Raw genomic sequence first — 25,690 nt, 5'->3', positions numbered from 1 at the left:
GTGGGAAAGATTCAGAATATCACCACGGAGGAAAACTAGTTTTAGAGTACAGAAATTCCCAGTATTATTTCTGCAATTTTGTATGAATATACAATTACTTCAAAAGAAACTGTTTAAGATACAAAGATTCAGTAGACAATCTAAACAGAACTCTATTTAGCAAATCTAGCTTAAGTGAAGCATTAAAAAATTAATAATTGCAATGTTTTGCACCATACCAAATAGGCTTAAGTTGGAGGTTTTGTTGTTGTTTATGTGGTACTGAGGAATCGAACCCAGGGCCTCATGAATGCTAGACAAGCACTCTGCCACTAAGCCACATTCCCAGCTCCAAATTGGAGATTTTGATACGTTTAAAAAAAACAACTGGTTGTTCATGCCTGTGATCCTAGCTACTCAGGAGGCTAAGATTTGAGGACCCAAGTTCAAAACCAGCTTGAGTAGGAAAGTCTGTGAGACACTTTTATCTAATAAACCACCAAAAAGCTGAAGCTGAGCTATTATGTAAGTACTAGCCTTAGCAAAAAAAGCTCAAAGACAGTGCTCAGTCCCTGAGTTCAAGCCCCAGAACCAACACACACACACACACACACACACACACACACACACACACACACACACACACACACACACACACACACACACACACACACACACACACAAATTTATTAGTCCCTTTTGTAGGACACTATGGAATCAAATAATTATTGTGAAGACTGCTAAATAAAGTGAAAGAGTTTATCCTGCTTTTCTTTGGTGACTGTGCCTCACAATGGTCAAACAGCTGGAGAGGCAGGAGTTTCTTTCTACAAAAAGTTCCACTTATTAAATAAAGGATAACTGCATTAGAACAGTGATTCTTAAAATGTGATCTGTAGGCTCTTTGGGTACCTATGAGCAAGGTCATGTTGAGAATAAAGCTCACAATGAAATACCCCTCTTAATAACTAATGGAAACTAACATAAAAAATAAAGCTAAAGCATTGTCTTTCCCACTGTATTTTTATTTGCATTAATGATGCTAAAGCTCTAATTGGTAACATTAGGCATTGTAGATGGAGTGAAGTTAATGACTGTATGAGTAATCACTATATTTAGGATCATGTGTTTGCAGAAAGAAAAAGACCAGTGAAAATATCCTTGAAGCACTGAACATCATTAATTTTGTTGTCCATCAACAAGCACATAAATATTGTGTGAGGAAATAAAGGAAAAGTGTGCTTAAAGCATTTCTACATATTGAAGAGTAGTAGTTGGCTAGAGGAAAAGCACCTTGCAATTGTTTATGTTGCAGGCTGAACTCAGAGCTTCATGCTTATCATTTTTAGAGTGGAAAGGAATGAGTCTGGCACTGGAAGGAAACAACTGGCAGAATTTACTGTGAATACCATAGCTAAGATATGGAACCCAGATGCCTCTCAGTAGATGAATGGATCAAGAAAATGTGATGTGTGGTGTGTGTGTGTGTGTGTGTGTGTGTGTGTGTGTGTGTGTGTGTGTGTGTGTGTGTGTGTGTGTGTGTGTGTGTGTGTGTGTGTGTGTGTGGTGTGTGGTGTGTGTACATGCAATGGAATTCTATGCCTCCATCAGAAAGAATAACACCACCCCATTTGTTAGGAAATGGAAAGACTTGGAAAAAAATTATATTAAGTGAAATAAGCCAGTTCCAAAGAAACATAGGTCCCATGGTTTCCCTTATTTGCAATAACTAGTGTATGTCTAGGACAAGCAGAAAAGGTCAAAAGCTATGTACATATGACCATATAAGATGATGCTAAGAGAAATGAATCCCAAGATAGGGACACAAGAGGTTTTAATCTTTCTGGCTGTTGTTTTTACTGTACTTACAATGTATTATGTGATTTTTTTTTGTTTCTTTTGTATGTTCTTCCCCCATGGTATAACCCGTTTTCACTGTATTTGATTCCAGTGCCCTGCATCTTGTACATACATTTTTCTAATTTGGGGAGGTGAAGGGAAATAACAAAATGCTGAAATAAGGATTCAGCCTGACCCATTGTAACAATGAGATGTACAAGACACTGTATTGAAAACAAACTTTACAACTTTAGGGCAGGGGAGGGAGGAGTTGGGGAGGTGGGGAGGAAAGGGATGGTATGGGAAAAACAAACGAGGGGGTAACAATGCTGGATAGGAAATGTACTCATTACCTTATTCATGTAATTGTGACCCCTCTGTACAGTATCTTTACAATAAATATATATATTAAAAAAGAATTTACTGTGAATAACATGCAATATTTTGAGTGACATTTAAATGTTTGGAAATCTTGTGTCCACCACTGTAAACTTCCAGCTTCTTTTTTTGGCGCGGGGGCGGGGGTGTGTGTGTGTCTGGTGTCTGGTTGTGGGGCCTGAACTCTGGGACTGGGTGCTGTCCCTCAGCTCTTCAGCTCAAAGCTAGCGCTCTACCACTTGAGCCACAGTGCCATTTCCAGCTTTTTTCTTTTTGCTTATGTGGTGCTGAGGAATTGAACCCAGGGACTCATGCATGCAAGGCAAGCGCTCTACCACTGAGCCACCTTCCCAGGCCAACTTCCAGCTTCTTAACACTGGAAACTTTCTGATGATATCTGTGGTAGTGTGAAAAAATGTGATTTTTTTTTTTGTATTGCATACTAACATGCATCCACATTTGAAAGATCTGCATAGCTCAGTGAGCCAATGTTTTCCAAAGGATCAATAAATCTGACTTTGGAAAATTACATAAAGGAAAGCCCCAATACCAATACAACACAACACACACACACACACAGACACACACACACACACACCACAAATGAGATAGTCATACCACTGTAATGATGAAAATTAAAGAAATTAATAATACCAAATATTACAAGGATTTAGAGTATGTAGAATTCTGAAATGCTGCTGGTGGGAGAGCAAATTGGTCCAACTAATTTGGGAAAATGTTTTTAGCATCTATTAAAACAGAAACCTTATCATCAAGTAGTTCCCACTACGAATTCTACAGCCAACAGAAATGGAAAATACATGCAACAAAAGACATGAGAAGGAATTCTCACAGCAGAATTGTTCCTGATAGCAAGAAAAAAATGAGACTAAGTTAATAAATAGGAAAAATAAATTATAATCTACTTATATAATAATGTTATCGGGAAATTTCACAGATGAACTGTAATCCATACCAGTATGGATGAGTATACAAATACAATATAAAGAAAAAGAAATCCAACATAAAATAAAGATGCCATATGATTATATGTATGCTTAATATGGTTAATATATGCCATATATTGAAATTCACATTTAAGAAGGGAGTCATAAGAGGGGAATGTTTGAGGTGCTGGCAATGTTTGGCTTCTTTTTTTCTAAACAAACTTTAATATGTTACAATTTATATAAGATTATCCACTTAATACATATCACTGAACTTTAACAAGCATATATACCTATATAACCACAACTAAAAGGCATAAAATATTTCTGTCATCTAGGCACCAATGGCTCATGCCTGTATTCCTAGCTACTCAGGAGGCTGAGAGCTGAGGATCATGGTTTGAAGCCAAATCAGGGCTTTTATCTTTAATTAAGCACTAAAAAGGCTGGAAGTGGAGCTGTGGCTTAAATGGTAGAGTGCTACCTTTGAGCAAAAACAGCTCAGAGACAGCATCTAGACCATGAGTTCAAGCCCCAGAACCAGGAAATATATATTTCCATTATTCTAACAAATTCTCTTGAATTTTAATTTGTTCAGTAGTGGTTACATAATTGTGTTGGCTTTTGATTCTTTATCAAGGTGTGCATTTTTGATATATGAATTTTTGTGTATTATGCTTCAATTATACTTTTTGAAAATAAGATTTGTTTGGGTAGCTAATTCCATGCTTACTTTAAATTTTACAGCCTTAACTACATACACCACAAATGATAAAAACAAAAAACCTTGTGGGCTGAGAAGGTGGCTTAGTGATAGAGCGCTTGCCTTGCATGCCTGAGGCCCTGGGTTCGATTCCTCAGCACCACATAAGCAAAAAGAAAAAAGCCAGAAGTGGCACTGTGGCTCAAGTGGTAGAGCGCTAGCCTTGAGCTGAAGAGCTGAGGGACAGTGCCCAGGCCCAGAGTTCAGGCCCCACGACCGGACCCAAAAAAAAAAATCCTGGTGATCAATATTCTGAACAAGAAACTAGAAGACAACGAGCAAATGGAGAGTGATATGGGAAAGGGTAGCAATTAGCTGAAAAATAATTATAGAGAGCAAATATAAAAGAAAAAGAACTCAAGAATCCAAAAGGTAGCCTTGAAAAAGCTAAAATAACTAATAAACTACTTCCAAGGCCAGTCATTTAAAGAGGGGACGATAATCCATATTGAAAAGGAGTTAGCACTACAAATCCTGCAGATGTGAAAAATACCACAAGAGGACATTATGAAAAACTTCATTCCCAAATATTTGAAAGTTTGTATGAAATAAACACAATCACATTTATAGAAATTAAACATGGAAAATAAAATTGTGAATAATTCTATTACTAATAAATTTAATTTTCTGATTTAAATTTTCTCACAAAGAAGACTTTAGAAAAAGAGAGCTACACTAATGAATTCTACAAATATTTAAGAAAAGCTGGAAGTAGATATTTGTCTCAAGTGGTAGAGTGCTAGCCTTCAGTGAAAGAGCTCAGAGACAGCATCCATATTCTGAGTTCAAGTCCCATGACCAAGAAAAAAAAAAAAAAAGCAAGGAAAACGTCACCAATCTTAAACACTGACAGATATTAGAGAAAAGCAGATAGAGATGGAAATAGGAAGAGAGAAAATCTAACTAGTTTAACAGGGCCAGCATAACCTAGATAACAAACCCTGAAGATAAAAGAAAATGACAGCTGGAGGCATGGCTCAAGTGCATGTAGAAAATATGAAGGCTTGAATTCAAACCCCTGTACTGGCAAGAGGAAGGGAGGAAAGGGGAGGGGAGGGGAAGGATGAGGGGATGGGAGGAGAGGGCAAACAAATCTTAATTGATAAACATACTTTCAAAAACCCCACTGTTAAAATGTGTGTGTGTGTGTGTGTCTGTGTGTGTGTGTCTGTGTGTACAGGCACACACATGCAAACACGCGTTCATGAGCCATTGGTCATGGGTCTTGAACTCAGGGCATATATGCTGGCCCTATACTTTTTTTGCTCAAGGCTAGTACTCTACCACTTGAACCACAACTCCATTTCCAGTTTGGGGGAGTGGTGGGAGCTTGGTATTTAACTGGAGATAATACTCTCAACAGACCTTCCTGTCTTGGACCGCTTCAACAACGATCTTCAGATCTCAGCTTCCTGAATAACTAGGATTACAGGAATGAGCCACAAGCACCTCACTTAAGATGACTTAATTTGTTGTTTGTACTCACTGTCAACCTCATTTTGAGTTTAAACAAAACAGCTGCAGTCTTTGCTTTAAGATTTTAAAGGATAACTACAATGTGCCTGGATCCAGACAGTACATCTCTGACGATATGTCATTAGGGAGCCTCTATAGAAACCAAACATATGTAGATGGCAACCAGATGGCTCGAGGAACAGCCAAGAATTTAGGATGGAATGGAAAGAAGGCTTTTTTCTCTCTCGGCAGAACACAGAGAATGTGATTATATACTCATTCCAAACTATATGAAATTAGAGGTATTATTAAAATTATTGTCCTAATACCTCTAATTTCATATGTACAGTTTAAAAGAGACATGTAACTCATTTATATTCTGAGCCTTCTTTTTTCCCATCAATTAAAATTGTAAGTATTCACCTTTTATCAATCATTGTTAGTTTTTTTTAAAGATTTACTCTAACATATCCTTATATTCCATAATACTTTCAGTCAGGATCCTAGACTTTGTTCCATATTCATTTGATGTCTTGACAAATATTGTGATATTCACATACTATCCAAATGAGCACTGAATTTAGTCTACCTTCATTCCAACTCAGCTAAGTGTAGTCTCTGGATTATTATTATTTGCCTCTGAATGCTGCAAATATTAAAGACAACAAAAATCAATAGGTCACTGGCATTATCAGACATATTGTCAATATTTTCCCACTCATATGTTTCCCAAATATTGCTTTTCTGTCTGTCCACTCAAATTATAATAGTATCTTCCTTTCCTTTTTACTGATTACAAAAATATTATTATGTTGTATAAATGAGTCTTTTAAGCCAACTATATTTCACATGCATGCAAGCTTCCTTAGTTACAGCACTCTAATAATTTTTTAACATGTGGCCATCAGTTTCAGAGTTAAAAATCAATGTAAGGAAATATCTTAGTATCCTATGGAAAGTTTGTTCAAGGAATATGTGTTAACAAATAAAATGCCTTGATTACCAAAATATTATACTAGCTAAAAACTGACATTGCAAAGGGGAAAAATCCATATTCTATATAGCATGGAAAAATTAGTTTAGTACTTAAACAATAATACATTCATATAACATTGGTATTGCAAATTATAATTCTCGTATGGAATATTTTTGTCAGTCATGGGGCTTGAACTCAGGGCCTAGGTGCTCAGGTCCCTGAGCTTTTTTGTTCAAACCTAGTGTTCTACCACTTTGAACCACAGATTCACTTATGGTTTGGTTAACTGGAGATAAGAGTCTCATGGATTTTCCTGTCCAGACCGGTTTTGAAACATGATTCTCAGACCTCACCCTCCTGAGTAAACTGTAAATCTGAGGATTACAGATGTAAGCCACCAATGCCCAGCTTATATGCAATTTTTAACGCTGTTTCTCATGCATTTTGCTACATTAACATATATTATCTAAAAATTGCTACAATAACAATTTTTAAAATATTTATAAAAGTAATTCATTAATTGTTAATATACATAATACATTTAAGCTAAAATGAGAGAACTTAAAATTTGAGTAAAATATTAACATGCATCAATGAGCTAAAAAAAGCTGAATGAGAGTATGAGGCTCTGAGTTCAAGCTTCAGGACCAGTCACAAAAATAAATATATAAACAAACATGTATCAACATGGTCCTATGAATAGGCATATATAATCATTGTTTTATAAATTGTTTAATAAAATTCAAATAACAAATGTTTTATTCCTAGAATTTAGTGTTGTTGTTTTTTTTTTGTCGGTCGTGGGGCTTGAACTCTGGGCCTGGGCACTGTCCCTCAGCTCTTCAGCTCAAGGCGAGCGCTCTACCACTTGAGCTACAGCGCCACTTCCGTTTTTCTGGTGGTTTATTGGAGATAGGACTTTCAAGGTCTCTCCTGCCCGGGCTGGCTTTGAACCGCGATCCTCAGATCTCAGCCTCCTGAGTAGCTAGGATTACAGGCGTGAGCCACCAGCGCCCGGCTTTTTATTCCATTTTATCCATGACTTCTTCTATCTATGATTTCTATATAAGGCCAGAAAGTAATCATACAAACTTGTTAATAATGATGTAAAAATTTTGTCCTGACTACAATCATAAATTTTGAATGCCAAAAGCCACTATAAATAAAAGTGAAATACTTGACCACTTCACTCTTTAGTAGATGCACTACTCTCAAATGTGTTAGTTTCTTATTTGTTAAGTCTCCTTGACTTCTAAATAATAAAATTAAATATAAATTGAATGGAAATTGAGTAGTAAGTCTACCCTTGAACACAAAATTATTTCTGACATCAAGATTAGTCATCCTTTTTCTTTATGAAATACATTAAAAACAGAAGATTATTAAGTCCTACATGTAATAGTATCATCTTCTTTATATTAGTACAAGTAGGTGTTTTGAGACATGTTTATGATTTCTACGTATTTACAAAATTCTAATGTGGAGTCATTGGCTGTGTTTTGGAATGCATTCCTCAAAGATTATTTTGCCACATCAATATTCATAAAAAGTATAGGATATAGAGTATGTTGCATCTGATTACATAGTAAATCACTTACAATCCAAATCTATCACAAAGCCTTCTCTGATCCCTTACTTCTCTGCTCAATGTTTTGTCTCTCCCTTTGTAAATGCACACTACAACTTATTTATATATATATTCTGTGGTTATCATAACCTTTTTATGATGTATAATGGTTTAAATAAATGTTTCCCCATATTTTGCTCATAATATGAGGATTCTTACATATTATTCATTTTTCATTTTAGGTATTACCCAAGAAAAATCTTGGCACTTTTTTATTTTCAATTTTAGACATCTATGAAATATTATTTTTATTGTTTATAAGTTTCATGTTTTGCCCTCGTTGCTCAAAAATAAACTATATAAGTTCCTTTTAGGCTAGAACAGTATTCTAATACTTTTATACTCCTAGAATTCTTGGCTAAGAAATGCTCAGTTCAACCGACTAAATGTTATCAATGGTTCATCTACGAAATATTTCAGAACTCCTAACATCTATCTCCTAGTCAGAGGAATCAAATCCAAAAAAAAAAGTTGCTTACCATGATATTGACATTTGCATGATCTCCTTTCCTGTTGCGAATCTGAACACAGGATATTGGTATATTCAGTCCTACACCAGTGGCCAGATTTCTCAGGTCAGTAGTGTTGTATTCCCCACACAAGAATAAACTATTATTATCAGAACCAAGCCCCAGAGAGGCTCGATAGAGATAGGTTTGAGAAAGTCTCTCAATTGTAGTGACATCTATTGTGGCTGATGTCATGCAAGGATTAGAAGTCATCTTTCTTCCATGCCTCAGATCCTTTGAAGAATGACAGCAGCTCTGAGAACAACAACCCAGGCTCTGTCTCAATTTGGTACACACAACGAAAAGTAAGCATCCCAGAAACAAGAAGGAAATGCAAGCCAAGGCAATTACTAAGTACAGGTTCTGGCCAGAAAGCTGCCCTCCTGGTTCCCACATATCTTCAAAGTCTGGAAGGATCCCAGGGGCAGAGTCACTCAACAACACACCTATAGTGACAGAGGAGGAAAGCGGTGGCTCTCCATGGTCCTGAACCACTACTACCACCTTCTGCTTAACTGCATCTGTGGGAAGAACTAAACGTGCAGTACGAAGCTCTCCCATAATGGCTGAAATACTGAAGAGGGTAGCATCAGAAGCCTGAGAGATGTGGTAGGAGAGCCAAGCATTGGAACCACTGTCTGCATCCTCTGCTACTACTTTTGTGACCAAATGTCCAGTTCTGGCAGAGCGAGGTACAATTTCCACTGGGATAGAGCCATTTCTGGGCAAGGGAAACAAGATGACTGGCGCATTGTCATTCCTATCTATCACAAACAAACTGATGGTCACTGTGGCACTTCTAGGGGGAATGCCACCATCCCGGCCTTCCACTTGAAAGTGAAACCCCCTGAGTTGCTCAAAATCGAAGGAAGTTTTAGCAGTGATAGCCCCACTGGATGGTTCCACTACCACTAAGCTAGAGGCTGACAACCCTTCAGAAATAACATCCAACAGTTCATAAAAGACATGGCCATTCATCCCCAAGTCTGGATCCTTGGCAAACACATAGCCTAAAGAGGCTCCAGGGCCATTATTTTCAGCCACAAAAAGCTCCTGATGTGCTTGATGAAAGCTAGGTGTGTTGTCATTCACATCAGAGATTGACACAGTGAGTGTCCTTTGGGTGCTGAGTGGAGGTGTGCCACTATCTGAGGCAGTTATCAGGACCTGGTATTCACTTGTCTGCTCCCGATCCAGAGGCCCATCAGTCAGCAGGCTGTAGTAGTTGTCAAAAGAAGACTTCAACTGAAAAGGACCACTGCTGCTCATGCTACAAATGACCCTACCATTGAGACCAAGGTCCTCATCTTTTACACTAAGAAGAGCAATCACTGTGCCTGGGGTGGCATCCTCAGGTACTGGACTGGAGATAGTTATGAAATCCATCTCTGGGGCATGATCGTTCACATCAGTTACTTCCACCAGCAGTTTAGCAGTGCTAGCTAAACTGAAGACACCTTCGTCTCTTGCTTCTATGTATGCCTCCAGTAGAGTTTCGGGGGGACCCAGCAAAGCAGCTACTCGCACCTCCCCACTTTTTGGATGCACGTGAAAGAGGTGTCTCAGCTCTGCTAGGGTGCTATTGCTTAGGGAGTACCAGACTTCCCCATTGGAGCCTTCATCCGGATCGGAGGCCTGAACTTGAAATAACACGGTCCCATTGGATGCAGTCTCTGGAACCCTGGTGTGATACACCGAGCGCTCAAAAACAGGTGCGTTGTCATTTGTGTCCACCACTGTGATGGTTACCTGTGCGTCTCCGGAGCGCGCAGGCAGCCCTCCGTCCTGAGCTGTGAGCACCAGCAGGTGGGTGACACGTTGCTCTCGATCCAGCGCTTTTTCCAACACTAACTCTGGGTATTTGCTGCCGTCGACCCGTGACCCCATCTCTAGGCGGAAGTACTGGTTGGAACTTAGTCTGTAGCTTAGCATGGCGTTGCTTCCCTCGTCAGCATCTTGGGCATTGGGAAGTGTAAAGCGGGCTCCGGGGGTTAGGAACTCTGGGATGTGGAGCTGCACATCGCCAGCAGGGAAGAGAGGGGAGTTGTCATTGGTGTCCACGACGTGAACTCGCATCTTGTAAAGCTCCAGTGGGTCCTCGAACATTAGCTCATAGGTCAAGAAGCAGGCAGCTTTGGTCCCGCACAGCTGCTCACGATCTACTGGCTCTCGAACCACCAGGCTGCCGCTCCTAGGGTCCACCCCAAAGTAGGGCTCGCTGTGGCTGGACAGGAAGCGAAAGTTCCTCAAGGGCAGATCAGCCGCCGACAACTTCAAGTCGGCTGCAACGTTGCCTACAGCGACGCCCCGTTCCGTCTCCTCCAAGACTGAGTACTCCAGCTGTCCTGCGGCAGCGCCAGAGGAGACCCACAAACAGAGAACCGCCACTCCCCAGCCCACCATCCTCCCTTTGGGTGCCCACGCTCCACCAGAGATGAACCTGGGACCATGCTCCGGGCTCCCGGAGAGCACACGCCACGGCGGACAGCAGGCTCCGAGGAGGGCTAGAAAGGCAGCGGCCGCCGACGATCCGCCTCCAGAATCTCAGGGAATCACCTCGGGCTGGCCAGCCGGCTGCAAGGTTGGTTTGCTGGACTGAAGGCTGGGCCGCCGTCTGGCAACTTGGAGAGCGCCCGGCGCGGAGGAGCGCAGTGCCGCCTAGGGGCGCAGAGCGGAGGTGCACCGCCGGGGCAGGGAACCGGGTTTCCCCCGGCCGCTGCCGGGGATCTCCGCCCGCGGCCCTGGCCACTAGCGCCAGACGGGACTTGGAGAAACTAACTCGTCTGATCTTTTTCTAGGCCAACGCCCTCAGAATGGCCGGGGTCTTAACTTCCACAGCCTGTCTCTGAAGATTGCTGGACTCCTCCTGCCAACTACTGGGGAGCAGAACGTGGAGCCCGGGATGCACGGACCCACAGATTCTCCCCACCCATCGTGGCCAGCAAAGCGGGTGAAACTCCGCGGAGGAGCGCGGGGCGGAGGCGAGAGGCGGGGCCGTGAGCGCGATCGACCACGCCCTCTGGGCTTAAGGAAACAGGAGCCCCAGAGAACCGAGGGCTGCGGTGCATTCCCCCGCTGGATCCCTAGCCTCTCCGCCTTGGGTTGGGGCATTTCGGAAACACTTTTTTAAAATGAGGAGCCACCGAGATTCAAATGAGACGACAGGGAGGGGAAGCTCGGGCAATCGTATCCGCTTTCAAATGTACTGGGGTCTGGGGCTTTCTGATGCAGCAGAACCCGCGAGCTCAGCTTTTCTGCGGGACAGACAAGGAGCTGAGTGAAAGAGGACATGAAGGGGTCAATACTAAGACTCAAACAAACTAGCCCCTAACGATGACACGTCCTCAGGGGACTGAAAATGCGAAGGGAAAATAGTGAAATACTCAGAGTGAAACTACTCTTTAAATATTCAGAAAACAGCATAGGGCCTACTTTTCCCAACTCCATTTTTAATCCAGTCTTGGACATGGACACCAAAATAGTAATCAGTTCTTTAAGGAACATCTCTAAACCACAACAAATACCACCAAGTTCCAGCCTATAACCCAGTCGCTTTCTCTGAGAGAGAAGTGAGTTAAAGCTGATCTACACTTTTGTTAAACACTGCATTTCTCACTCAAATCCTTTTTCACATTTGTGGAATGTTCAAGGCTCCAAGAACCAAAACATGAAAGACAATAGCTAAACACAGATCAAGGAATCAAAACCCCAGAATATTACATTTTGATTAGAAGATTGACTAAAAGTATTAATTATTGTTGAAACTGGTGGAGGCTGCATGTAGGTTAATTATACAGTTCTCTGGACTTTTGTGTACATTTAAATATATGTGTAATGCAGTCACATGCAATGTACATTATGTCAAAAATGAACTATACAACGTGAGGATAGGGACGGGAGGTGGAAAACGGGGAAGAACAAAGGAAGGGGTAACATTGAGGAAGAAGCATTGTACTCATTAACTGGGCACAGGTGGCTCACGCCTGTAATCCTAGCTACTCAGGAAGCTGAGATATGAGGATCACAGTTCAAAACCAGGCCAAGCAGGAAAGACTGTGAGACTCTTATCTCCAATAAACCTCCAGAAAACCGGAAGTGGAGCTGTGGCTCAAGTGGTAGAGTGCTCACCTTAAGCTGAAGAGCTGAGGTACAATGCCCAGGCCCAGAGTTCAAGCCCCATGACCAACAGAAGGAGAACAAGTAGAACAAGGAGAAGGAGAAGAAGAAGAATAATTACCGAATTGTAACTCTTTTGTACAACCATTTAGTATGGGGAAGGGGGCAGAACCAACATTGTTTTTTTTTAATTATATTTTTATTATCTTTAAGTAGTTGTAATTGAGGTTTACCCAACATTCTATTCTAAAGTCAAAAGTGAAAGTGATAACCCCAGGGTTCCACCAAGTGTACTCCCTCTTCCCCAACATCACAAAGCCAACCCCTATCCCTTCCAGAAAACTAGAAGAAACAAGATGCAACATAACAGGCAAATGCCCTCTGACTTATGAATTAAGGAATCAGATAAAAATTAAAGCAAGAAATGGGCCAGCCGTTTAAGCAGAGTCATTAAAAGACCTTGTTGGGATGCTAAACAGCCCACAAACATTGAACTTATTTTCATCAGAGTTCAAAACGAAAACATATTATCTGCTTTAGTGCCACAAAATAGCATTTGAACTTCCTCGTCTTAATTTAATGCTGCCAGTCCAGCTAAGTGCTTTGAGATGAAAGAGCATACTTTCCGGTTTTTAATTAGCAGTTGAGGAACTATACCTGGAGAAGTGTGCCTAACTTTTGGAAGGTTAGGTCTGCAGTCAAGCCTTTAGTTTTACCAGGGTTAGAAACTCTGAGCTGCTGACAGCCTATGTGAGCATAGATTATGGTGTGAGAAAAAGATTCTCATTCAGAGAATCAGCATGCAAATATTCATCAAAACTCCTTCACATACTTACCAGGTTTCACTTTCCTTTTTTGTACTTCTCCATTTAAACTGTCACTGGTGTCTACTTCAAAGGATCACATATGTGTCGAGAATAAGTACAGAACACCTACTTAGCAATATCTGTCTTGTCATAAGCATTCCTAACTCTAGAGATAACACTGAATTCTTGTTAAATAAGCTGGACGTTGTCAGAAAGCAACATATAAGAGAAAAGGCATCTGTTAGCACTATCCCCATCTCCAGACCTCAGCTCCACCCAGGCCTGAGCTCCTCCCTGCCCTAGAGTTCCAACCAGATAGCCAGCCACTCCCACTCTGCCAGACCTACGTGCCCATGCCACTTGCCCCAGACCTACCTGCCACCTGGATAGGGGTGGACTCTATATGCTCACTCTTCCAGGGGAGCTATGGCCCCTCCAATAAACCTTATAATAATCTTTCTCCTGTGCCTGCCTCCCTCTGTGTGGTCCACTGGGATGGTCATGATGGATCCCAACAGTATCCCAAAGATAAAGGCTAAAGATTTTTGCCTTTTGGATAAGATAACCAAATAAACATTAAAATCTTGAGTTAATACAACTTCTCTTCAGTAAACCTTTCATTGCTAATATTTCATTTTGCCATTTTATGAAATTTCCTCTAGTTTCTCCTAATACAAGTATTTCCAAGATTTCATTTAAAGGTAATATGCTTTAAATTAAAAACATAATCTTAATTTTTGTGTGGTCTCTGTTGTCCAGACTACCATTATAAGGCTCTACCATTAAACTTGCCCTTAAATTGTAATCCAAGAATTTCTAGTTACATTGGATCAGCTCATAATAGAGATCTCCAAATTAAAGAAGAAAGAGTAAATCCGATACCTACCAAAGAGCTTGTAAGCAAAAGGAAACCATACTTCCAAGTTTCCTTTGTGCTTAAGATTATTCCCTAGGATGGGCTAGGAAAGCAGCTCAGTGGTAGAGTGCTTTCCTCAGTATCACATAAACAGAAAAAGCCAGAAGTGGTGCTGTGGCTCAAGTGGTAGAGCACTAGCCTTGAGCTGAAGAGCTGATGGACAGCACCCAGGCCCAGAGTTCAGGTCCCATGACTCATAAAAAAATAAAAATAAAAATAAAGATTATTCCCTAGGAATATTTTAGGTACTATGGGAATTAATTCAGCAGAATGTCACCATCACATTAAGCTAATCTTACTCCTGCAAAATAGCTTTAATAAGTGTCCAAAGTGAACTTAATAGAATAGGAAATCACTGAGAGTATATCATTTGATTATGTTTATCCAGTTTCTAGCTAAGTTCGAGGCACATAAATACCTAAAGTACTCTTGGCACACAGCATTATCTTCTATTTATTTGTTTATTTATTTATTTATTTTGGGTATGGTCATGGGGCCTGAACTCTGGGCCTGGGCGCTGTCCCTCAGCTCTTCAGCTCAAGGCTAGCACTCTACCACTTGAGCCACAGTGCCACTTCAGGCTTTTTTCTTTTTGCTTATGTGGTGCTGAGGAATCGAACCCAGGGCCTCATGCATGCAAGGCAAGCACTCTACCATTGAGCCACATTCCCAGCCCCTTATCTTCTATTTATTACTGTTGCTTTTGTGTTGTTGTTGTTGCTGTTGTTGTTATATGTACTGTAGGACCCTTGCCAGTAAAATTACTATAGTATTTCTCGTATATATATATTTTTTTGTTGTTGTTGTTGTTGTTTTGTTTTTGTTTTTGTCGGTCATGGGGCTTGAACTCTGGGCCTGGGCGCTGTCCCTCAGCTCTTCAGCTCAAGGCGAGTGCTCTACCACTTGAGCTATAGCGCCACTTCCGGTTTTCTGGTGGTTTATTGGAGATAGGAGTCTCACAGTCTCTCCTGCCCGGGCTGGCTTTGAACCGCGATCCTCAGATCTCAGCCTCCTGAGTAGCTAGGATTACAGGTGTGAGCCACCAGTGCCCGGCTTCTCGTATATATTTTAAGGAGCTAGTTTTCTCCATGATAGCTTCTAAAGTTTCCTGGGCCTTTCCTTATGAATCTACACTACAGTTATCTCTCTGCTGTATTTATTATTTTTTATAATTATATGCCAATTTATTAAAAATACTATTCTATAAAAATCATTTCCTATTTCATATTCAAAATGTGGCTAAAGCACTTAAAGTTTTACTGCAGACTGGTTATTGAGCTACAAGAAGTGGAGATCTAGCCAAATTGCAATTTGACAGAATAAGCAATTCCCACTGTCCACCTGCTGCCCTTGACTTGAATCTGCTATAGACACATTAGATCTACATTATTAGATGTTTAAATCTGAAGTTGATCTTTATCTCCAAGTCTTTTCTTCAGTGGTGCCTTTGGATTGTTTATCCTTTTTCTATATGTCAGAGCTACTTGAGGACAATTATGAGGAATATGTTCAATCTCTTTTTTTCTGCATTTCACAGTTATAATTTTCTATTTGTTAAATTATTTGTTATTTCCCATTTATTTTTGTCAACCTTCTCAAATGAGATTTTGGTCTTGGTTTCATTTTGTTTGTTTGTTTGTTTTGTTTTTTATTGCAGTGCTGGGTCTAGAAACCAGGGCCTGTTGCATACTACACAAGCATTCTACCACTCTACCACTGACACACACACACACACACACACACACACACAACTTGCCCCAAGCATTCCTGTTCTTGACTATATACTAAACAGAGCCTGTTCAATGTTACTTTATTTCTGTGACTATTTTGCATTTCTCTTCTGTTTCATGAGTTGTGCCAGTTTGCTTTTTGTGTTCTTTTTTGATCTTTTAATTTTACTCTTGAAGCTCAGAAACTATTTTCAGTTCCCTTCACTACCTGAGGCAATTTACAAGTTTTGTGAACAGCATGGGAGAAAATATATGTGAACCTTATAGTTTATAAGATATGTTATTATCTAAGATATGTAAGGACTCAAACAATGCAATAGTTTTTAAAAAATTATCCAATCACATAATTATATTGAGAAACAAGAATCTTTCCCCTAAGAATAGTAACAAACAAGGTTGACCTCTATTCAACATTGTTCTGGAAGTCCTAGCTCAGAAAAAGGAAAAAAAGATATAGAGACTGTACATGGATATTTATAGGTTTGTTCTTAATCAACAAAAACTGGAAACAACCAAAATATTTATTGCTATGTGAATAAGCAACTATACAATGGAATATTATTCATCGGTAAAAAAAGAAATAAACTGTCAAGATACAAAATGAGGGAAAGAAGGTAGTCTGGAAACACACTCTAAGATTCCAAATTATAGGAAATGCAAAATTAGTTTTTGCCAATTGTTCAAGGTGGGATGACATAGGGAGATTTAGTAGGTGAAGCACAAGTTGAAAGTATTCTGTATGATACTATTATTATGAGTACATCATATTGGGAATATTTCAAGCTGTTAGTATTTTATAGCACAAAAATAAACCTTAATGTTACTATCGTGGGAAGAAATGCAACATGTGGTAAAAGAATACAAATATATTTATATACAAATGTAAGAAATAACCTCACTGAAGGAGATGGAGTAATAAAGTATCCACCCAAGCATCTCTGGAAATAGATGGAACTTGTAAAACTAAAGACCAAAAACTATGTAAGTGTTGTACTCCAGTTAATAAAATAATTGCCCACAGAGGTATGGGTTAACAATTCTGAAACCACTAAACATATATGCTGATATTGAACAATTAAGCAAAAGGATGATGACTTGTGGGGCCAGTTTTCTGTGTTGAAGTATGAAGCTACAGATAAGCATGTAAAAGGGTAGAATGATCTATGTGATACTGGAGATATCACTAAAACTTACATTTTGCTTAAGATAAATAAAGATAGTTGTAAGAAGAAATACTATCTATTTCCTTAGTTGTGCCAGCAGAGGGCCCAAAAAATATTTCATGAACAACTGGAGCACCTAATAAAACTTGATTTTTTTTCTTCTGAACCATTTTAAAGTAAGTTGCAAATATGATGTGCCTTTATTTCTAAAAGCAAGTAGTGCATGTTTTCTTACATTCCACAGTATGATTAGCTAAATCAGGAAATGAACATAGATATAACACAACTAGCCAAAGCAGACTTGATTCCTATTTTGTGAACTGTCAAACAGTGTCATCTATAGCAAAAGAATAAAAACAGTACTGGAGTCTAGAATCCATTCCAGAATCACACACCACATTTAGTTGTGATAAATAAATTGCTTTAAGCTAGAATACTTCCTCATTCTATCACAGGCTTGTCATTCCAAATACTACTGGTGGTTTATCTTGAAGAGTGGCTTGTTTGCTATAATTGGATTAAGGACAGATCTTGATTTCTAATCCAATTCAATAAAAAAAATCAGGGGTCCTTGTAGGAATAGCTAATTCTAGAACTGGACCAGGAAGTATATAAGGTGAGTGAGGAGTACTTGTAGTGCCATTAAGAAAGTGCTGAGAGGGAAAAAAAATGGGTGTGTAAAAGGTGTAAATGGTAAATGAGGTAGTATTAGATCACAGCCCAAAGTATAAAGCAAATATCCACAAACCTTTTTTTATTTTTAGGAAGGAAGGAGTAAAGACAGAAGTACACAAAAAAATAATAATTTTTTTCAGAAGTGAAAGCTAAACCAGAGTAAACATAACAGCAAATAAAGACTATAGATAATGCCATCAGAGAAATACAAGATGGAAATAAGAAAATAATAAATAAAAAAGGAAGAAATAAAATTATCCCTATTTGTAGATGATATGATCCGCTATCTAAAAGAACCTACAGATTCCACCCCAAAACTCCAAGAGCTGACAAATAACTTTGACATAGTAACAGTATTTAAAATAAATCCACAAAAATTCAGTAGCTTTTCTGTATGCCAGCAATGAGAAGATCAAGAGTGAAATCAAGAAAGTAACCCTATTTGCAACAGTCTGGAAAAAATTAAAATACCTAGAAATCAACCTGACCATGGAAATGAAGGACCTCTACAATAAAAACTATAATATTTTGAAGAAAGAAATTGAAGAAGGGCTGGGAAGGTGGCTCAGTGGTAGAGTGCTTGCCTTGCATTCATGAAGCCCTGGGTTCAATTCCTCAGCACCACATAAGCAGATAAAAAGCCAGAAGTGGTGCTATGGCTCAAGTGGTAGAGCACTAGTCTTGAGCTGAAGAGCTGAGGGACAGCACCAGAGCCCAGAGTTCAGGCCCCATGACTGACAAAAAAAAAAATTGAAGACATTAAGACTTTAGATACTAAATCCTCACAAATTCAATGCCCCAATTAATAAATGGCCAAATAAGCCAAATAGAGACTTCTCAGAAGAAAAAGATACATAAAGAAATATTCCACATCTCTGGCCATAAAGGAAATACAAATCAAAATAACACTGAGATTACATCTCACTCCAGTTAGAATGGTCATCATCTAGAATATAAATACCAACAGATGCTGCCATGAATGTAGGTAGAGGTAAAGAAACCTTAGTACACTATTGGTGGGAATGTAAACTTGTTCAATTACTCTGGAAAGCAGTTGGAGATTCCTCAAAAAATTAATCACAGAGCCAAGCCCCAGTGGCTCACACCTGCAATCCTAGCTACTGGGGAGGCTGAGATCTGAGGACTGCAGTTCAAAGCCAACCAGGGCAGGAAACTCCATGAGACTCTTTTTTTTGGGGGGAAGAGGGCGGGAGGTCAGTCATGGGGCCTGAACTCTGGGCCTGGTCACTGTACCTCAGCTCTTCAGCTCAAGGCTAGTGCCACTTCTGGCTTTTTTTCTGCTTATGTGGTGCTAAGGAATCAAACCGAGGGCCTCATGCATGCAAGGCAAGCACTCTACCAATGAGCCACCTTCCCAGTCCTCCATGAGACTCTTATCTTCAATAAATTACTCAAAAAAAGCCAGAATGGCACTGTGGCTCATGTGGTATGGCACTCATCTTGAGCATAGAAGTTCAGGGACAGCACCCAGTCCAGAATTCTAGCCCCAGGACTGGCCAAAAAAAATGCACTCTTGTGCATTTACCCAGGCAATTACAAGTTAGGATACAGAGAAGTCACTTGAACAACCATGTTCATTACTTCACTATTTACTATAACCAAGGTTATGGAAATAGTATAGATTCCCCTCAATGGATGAATGGATCAAGAAAATGTGGTATATATACACAAAGGAATTTTATTCATCCATTAGGAAGAATGATATTGATATTACATCATTTACAAAGAAAATTTATGTTAAGTAAGTCAAGCCCAGGGAAACAAAGGATACATTTTCTCTTCTATATGGAAGAATTCTAAATAAACAAGTCATCTCATATGGATTCATATACAATCATACGCAAAAATATTGACCAAAGTATGGTATATGCAGGGGAGACTATTAGTGGTGTAATTCCTTAGAAAAACTAATAGTTGGGCTGGGAAGGTGGCTCAATGGTAGAGCGCTTGCCTTGCATGCATGAGGCCCTGGGTTCAATTCCCCAGCACCACATAAGCAAAAAAGAAAAAAGCCGGAAGTGGCATTGTGGCTCAAGTGGTAGAGTGATAGCCTTGAGCTGAAGAGCTGAGGGACAGCGCCCAGGCCCAGAGTTCAGGCCCCACAACAGACCCCCAAAAAAATAAAAATAAAAAAAAGAAAAAAAGAAAAACTAATAGTCAATGAATACCAGAAGACTGATGCTTGAAAAGTGTGGGGGATGAGGTTACAGGGAGGGAGTAGACAAATGAAGACACAAAAGGAAAGAGAATAGTTAGGTGAAATGAACCCCAAGACAAGAATTCAAATGTTTTTTTCTTTCTTGTGATTGTTTCTAACACATTTATAAGATTATGACTTTGTTGCTTTGTATGTCCCTCCCCCATGGTATAACCCCTGCTTTCACTGTATTTGATGCTGGTATAATTTGTGGAGGGGAAGGGCAAAAATAAATCATTTAAATAGGGATACAGGTGGACCCATTGCAACAATGAGATGTACAAGTCGTTATGTCGAAAAAAGAAGGGTTGATGGGAAGAGATGGGAAGGGGAAACAAAGGAGGAGGCAACAATGCTTGATAAGAAATGTACTCATTATCTTGCCCATGTAATTGTAACCCCTCTGTACAGTATTTTCACAATAAAATTTTTTTAAAAAAGGAAAGAGGATGTAGTCATAATATTCAATGCATATCCTATGAAACTACAAAAATTGAGACAAGGAGTTGGGTTGGGAAGGATGGGAAAGAATAATGAAAGAAGAGATATTGCTGGGAATTTGGCTTAGTGGAAGAGTGCTTGCTTAGCATGCATGAGGCCCTGGGTTCAATTCCTCAGTACCACATAAGCAAAAAAATAGTAATAAAATTTTGCCGGGTGCCAGTGGCTCACGCCTGTAATCCTAGCTACACAGGAGGCTGAGATCTGAGGATAACGGTTCAAAGCCAGCCTATAAAGCCAATAAAACCACTAGAAAACCGGAAGTGGCGCTGTGGCTCAAGCAGTAGAGCTCTCGCCTTGAGCTGAAGAGCTGAGGGACAGCGCCCAGGCCCAGAGTTAAAGCCCAGGACAGACAAAAAAAAAAAAAAAAGTGATATTGATCAAGCTGTATTGTACTTACAAACTGATTTGTTGAATGGTAACCCCTTTATACAACTATTTAAAGATAATAAAAATATAATTAAAAACAAACAGAGCATGCCAGGGCCTTACACCTGTAATCCTAGCTACTCAGAAAACTGAGATCAGAAGATCCAGGTTTAAAGCTAGGCCAGGAAGGAAAATCCATGAGATTTTTATCTCTAATTGACCAGTAAAAAAACTTGAAGTGGAGATGTGATTCAAGTGGTAGAGCTCCATCCTTTAGCAAAAAAAGCTAAGGGGCAGTATTTAAACTACAAATTAGGCCTCAGTTACTGGCATACACACAAACATATACAAGATTAAAGTACCATTTAGAACTACTAACTATGGTAGTTGGGCAGAGTACCTAACACATATAATTGGAGTCCCTAGAGAAGAAAACTAAACTAAGAGAAGAAATACTAAAGTCTATCATCTTTTTTTTTTCTTTTCTTCTTTGGCAGTCATGGGGCCTGAACTCTGGGCCTGAGTGCTGTCCCTCAGCTATTCAACTCAAGGCCTGTGCTCTACCATTTGAGCCACAGGGCCACTTCTGGCTTTTTCTGCTTATGTGGTGTTGAGGAAGCGAACCCAAGGCCTCAGGCATGCAAGGCAAGCACTCCACCACTGAGCCACCTTCCCAGTCTATCATCTTTTTTTTGGGGGGGGGGGGGGTCCGGTCGTGGGGCCTGAACTCTGGACCTGGGTTCTGTCCCTCAGCTCTTCAGCTCAAGGCTAGCACTCTACCACTTGAACCACAGCGCCATTTCCGGCTTTTTTTCTTTTTGCTTATGTGGTGCAGAGGAATCAAACCCAGGGCCTCATGCATGCAAGGCAAGTGCTCTACCACTGAGCCACCTTCCCACCCCCTCTATCATCTTTTTTTAAAATTCCATAATAATAATTTATTTATTTATTGTCAGTTGTGGGGTTTGAACTCTGGGCCTGGGCGTTGTCCTTCAGCTCTTAAGCACAAGGCAAGAGCTCTACCACTTGAGCCACAGCACTATTTCCAGTTTTCTGGTGGCTTATTAGAGATAAGAGTCTCATGGACTGTTCCTGCCCAGGCTGGCTTTGAACCGCAATCTTCAGATCTGTCTCCTGAGTAGCTAGGATTACAAGCATGAGCCACCAGTGCCCAGCTCAGAATAATAAGTTTTAAAACTATGGATTGTTAACATGTATGCTATGCCAAGAATACTGACAGAAAAGCTCATGCTAAATATATTTTCATACACCTACATATTAAAGAAAGTAAAAAATAAAACAAATTCTTTGAGCATTTAGGCAAAAAAAAACTCTAATAAATACAACTTATAAATAACATAAAACTATTGTTATTAGATATTTTGAAATCAATATTTGATATAGGAAAGTACTAGCATAGAAAAGCATACTCAATACTGTGGAAAATCGAGTACAGGCATAATTATGTACAGTTGGCCCACCTTGTTTGCCCATTTGTACATGCATTTTTGACAAAATATGATCCAATAATAGTAAGTAAAAAAATTCAAATAAATTTGAAAAACAAAATTTTTTAGTTCTCCCATATAGCTCAGTATGTGCAAGTTCCACATCATCATCACTTGTGTTCAAATCATTGGTAATATTTTGAGTGTCTTCCTGACCTTAATTTTGTGAAAAATATGCTTTGCAAAAAGAAAATACCACCACAGAAGCACGTAAACTTATGGTTAGTCTCCCAAGGGAAAAAAAAAAGGGTACATAGTGGGTTTAAGTGATAAAGCAAACATTTGAGATTTGTTGAAGGATAGAATGTCTTTACCAGAAATTGAGTAGCATTGTGGAAAAATGAATCAAGCATCTGCAGTATTCAAGTTGGACAGAACATTAAATAGGATCTAGTTTTAGTGAGCAGTGTTAATGAGTACAACAGTATTTTGTGCAGTAATGTAGTCTATTCCATAGAGTTTCAGGTTATGGATGCTTAGACCTATCATATATATGATAAAAGTAAGGCTAAATAATCTTAGAATCTGAATAATCTTAGAATACTGGACTCTAAACATCCTAAGCATTCAATGATTTTTTTTCCTCAACAGTAGTCTCCTTGGAACCATGCACATATGAATAGCAAGAATTTACAGTGCAGACCTATCAGATTGAAAAGCTTGTTTTCCAAAGATATTCAAGAACTCAGTAAGTGTGTGCTTCAAATATTTTCCACAAATTATAGTTTTAGAAAGTATGTCAGCCAGGCATTCATAGATTATGGATTGAAAACTATAATCCTAGCCTCTCAGGAGGCTGAGATCTGAGGATCATAGTTCCAAGCCAGCCTAGGCAGAATAGTCCATGAGACACTTACCTCCAATTAACAAGCAAAAGGCTAGAAGTGGAGGAGTAGCTTAAGTATTAGAGCACCAACCATGAGAAAAGAAGCTAAGCAAGGGTGAAAAGCCCTGATTTCAAGCCCCAGTAGTGGCACATACACTAAAAAAAGAAGAAAATATTTCAATTAAACAATAAACAAAAGCAAAAATATCATAAGATGGTGAAAAATTGAATCATTGGTGAGCAAAGAACATAAAATATATTTGAGAAGATAGATTTGTGGATGAATAGACAATGGATGGATAGGTAGATGCATGCATGCATGCATACATACTGAAATATAATTGTTATGAAATCATGATTGTTATGAGTTCCTCTTCAAGGAAAAAGAACACATAACAACAAAAGTCCTTTTTAAAAGATAGTACACAAGCAGCTCAACAGACCTAAAGTTGTAAATTAAAAAAGAAATGGATACATAATATCTCATTCAACTGCTTAAGGAAGAGAAGAGAAGAAAATGAATATAAACTATTTTAAATGCTGAGCCTATTGAGGAGCAGTGCAATGAATCATCTCAGTTAGGAAAGTGGGAGGGTCACATTTATTAGTAACAATAGAAACATTGATGAATTAGGAGCCTTGAGAAGCCTTCTCAACTTCCACATGTGAAAAAGTATATTAATAAAATTTATTATTGAAATAAGGCAATTACTTTGAGAGACTCAAGCATTTGGGTGTTTTCTGTTAAATTATAGGAAAATTAACTTCATACTCCTGAATAATAAACTTCAATATCTAAAATAACATGCTCACATTCAGAAATTAATTCCATTTTAATTAATCATCATTTATACTCTAAAAAGTTATGGAGTACTGTGAACCAATATATTCATATATTGGAATTACCACATTTAGATTATTTTTAAAAACCTTATGTTTACCACATTTAAATAGAGTACTATTTGGACCTAAATAAAAGAAGACAGTACTATGTTCATGAATTGGAAGATACCTGTTTTAAAAATGTTAGTTCCCCAAAAATATAATACTCAGTATGAAACTTTAAAAACTAAGTATAGAATTCAAATGAAATGATAAAGAATTGCCAACCTAGGCTAGGTGGATGATGTGATGCATTGACCTACATGTAAATTGGGTAAATATTCAGTCACACTAGTTAACATAACTTTTGTCTCACCAACTTACCACTTTTTTTTTTTCTTGCCAGTTGTGGGGCCTGGACTCTGGGCCTGGGTACTGTCCTTCAGCTTTTCAGCTCAAGGCTAGAGCTCTACCACTTGAGCTACAGCGCCACTTCAGCTTTTTCTGCTTCTGTGGCACTGAGGAATCAAACCCAGGGCCTCATGCATGCAAGGCAAGCACTCTACCAGTGAGCCACCTTCCCAGCCCATATTTAATGTTTTTATAAGAAGTGGTGGGGTCTGGGAAGGTGGCTCAGTGGTAGAATGCTTGCCTTGCATGCATGAGGCCCTGGGTTCGATTCCTCAGCACCACATAAGGAGAAAAAGCCTGAAGTGGCACTGTGGCTCAAGTTGTAGAGCACTAGCCCTAAGCTGAAGAGCTGAGGGACAGTGCCCAGGCCCAGAGTTCAGGCCCCATGACTGACAAAAAAAAAAAAAATAGAACATTAAATATTTATTCTTTTGAAACACCCAATACATTATTATTAACTGTATCCCATAAATACATACAATTAAGCTGGGCGCTGGTGGCTCATACCTATAATCCTAGCTACTCAGGAGGCTGAGATCTGAGGATCGTGGTTCAAAGCCAGGCCCGGCAGGTAAGCCTTCTCCAATAAACCACTCAGAAAACGGGACATGGCACTGTGGCTCAAGTGGTAGAGCGCTAGCCTTGAGCTGAAGAGCTGAGGTACAATGCCCAGGTCCAGAGTTCAAGCCCCATGAGCAAAACAAAACAACAACAACAACAAAAATACAATTATTTGTCCATTAACAAAAACTTTTAATTAAAATAAGAAATAAAAGTAAAAAATAATAAAAGCAAATAAAATTAAATCACTGGTATTTGTACTATGAGATATTAAGTATTAATTTAAACCATAGCAATTAAAATTAGATGTCAATTGTACTGACATAAGACAAAAAGGCTAATAAAATAGATCACTCAGAAACTGACCCATACAAATAGAAATATTACACATGTGACATGAGTAACAGCATGAAGCAGTAAAAGAAATACGTTTTTATGTGATATTATATATATGAAAAATAAGACTGTACATTTCCTGCATGTGTATGTTCCAGAAATGAATTCTAGAAATATTGGAGAACAAAATATAAAAAGCAAAAATTGTTAAGTTCCTAATATATGAAATAGGAGAATATGTTCATCATCTCAGAGAGGG

At 39.1% G+C, this 25,690-nt stretch overlaps 1 protein-coding gene across 12 annotated transcripts in view; it reads right to left on the bottom strand.

The window, feature by feature from the left end:
• Positions 1-25,690, bottom strand: part of LOC138837419 (protocadherin alpha-C2) — a 218,732-nt gene that overhangs the window by 84,875 nt on the left and 108,167 nt on the right. For 2 of the 12 annotated variants that reach the window (XM_070036188.1, XM_070036200.1), the window contains exon 1: positions 8,444-10,876. The exons of the other annotated variants lie outside the window; for them this stretch is intronic. In XM_070036188.1, the coding sequence (XP_069892289.1) occupies positions 8,444-10,876 (2,433 nt within the window). Of the gene's footprint in view, positions 1-8,443; positions 10,877-25,690 lie in introns of those variants that run through there. 12 annotated transcript variants of the gene reach the window in all.

The sequence above is a fragment of the Dipodomys merriami genome, unplaced genomic scaffold, assembly GCF_024711535.1.
Source record: "Dipodomys merriami isolate MVZ:Mamm:240054 unplaced genomic scaffold, mDipMer1.0.p SCAF_27, whole genome shotgun sequence".
NCBI lineage: Eukaryota > Metazoa > Chordata > Mammalia > Rodentia > Heteromyidae > Dipodomys > Dipodomys merriami.
Note: the sequence above shows the minus strand (reverse complement) of the source record. Positions and strands in the feature narration are given on the sequence as shown.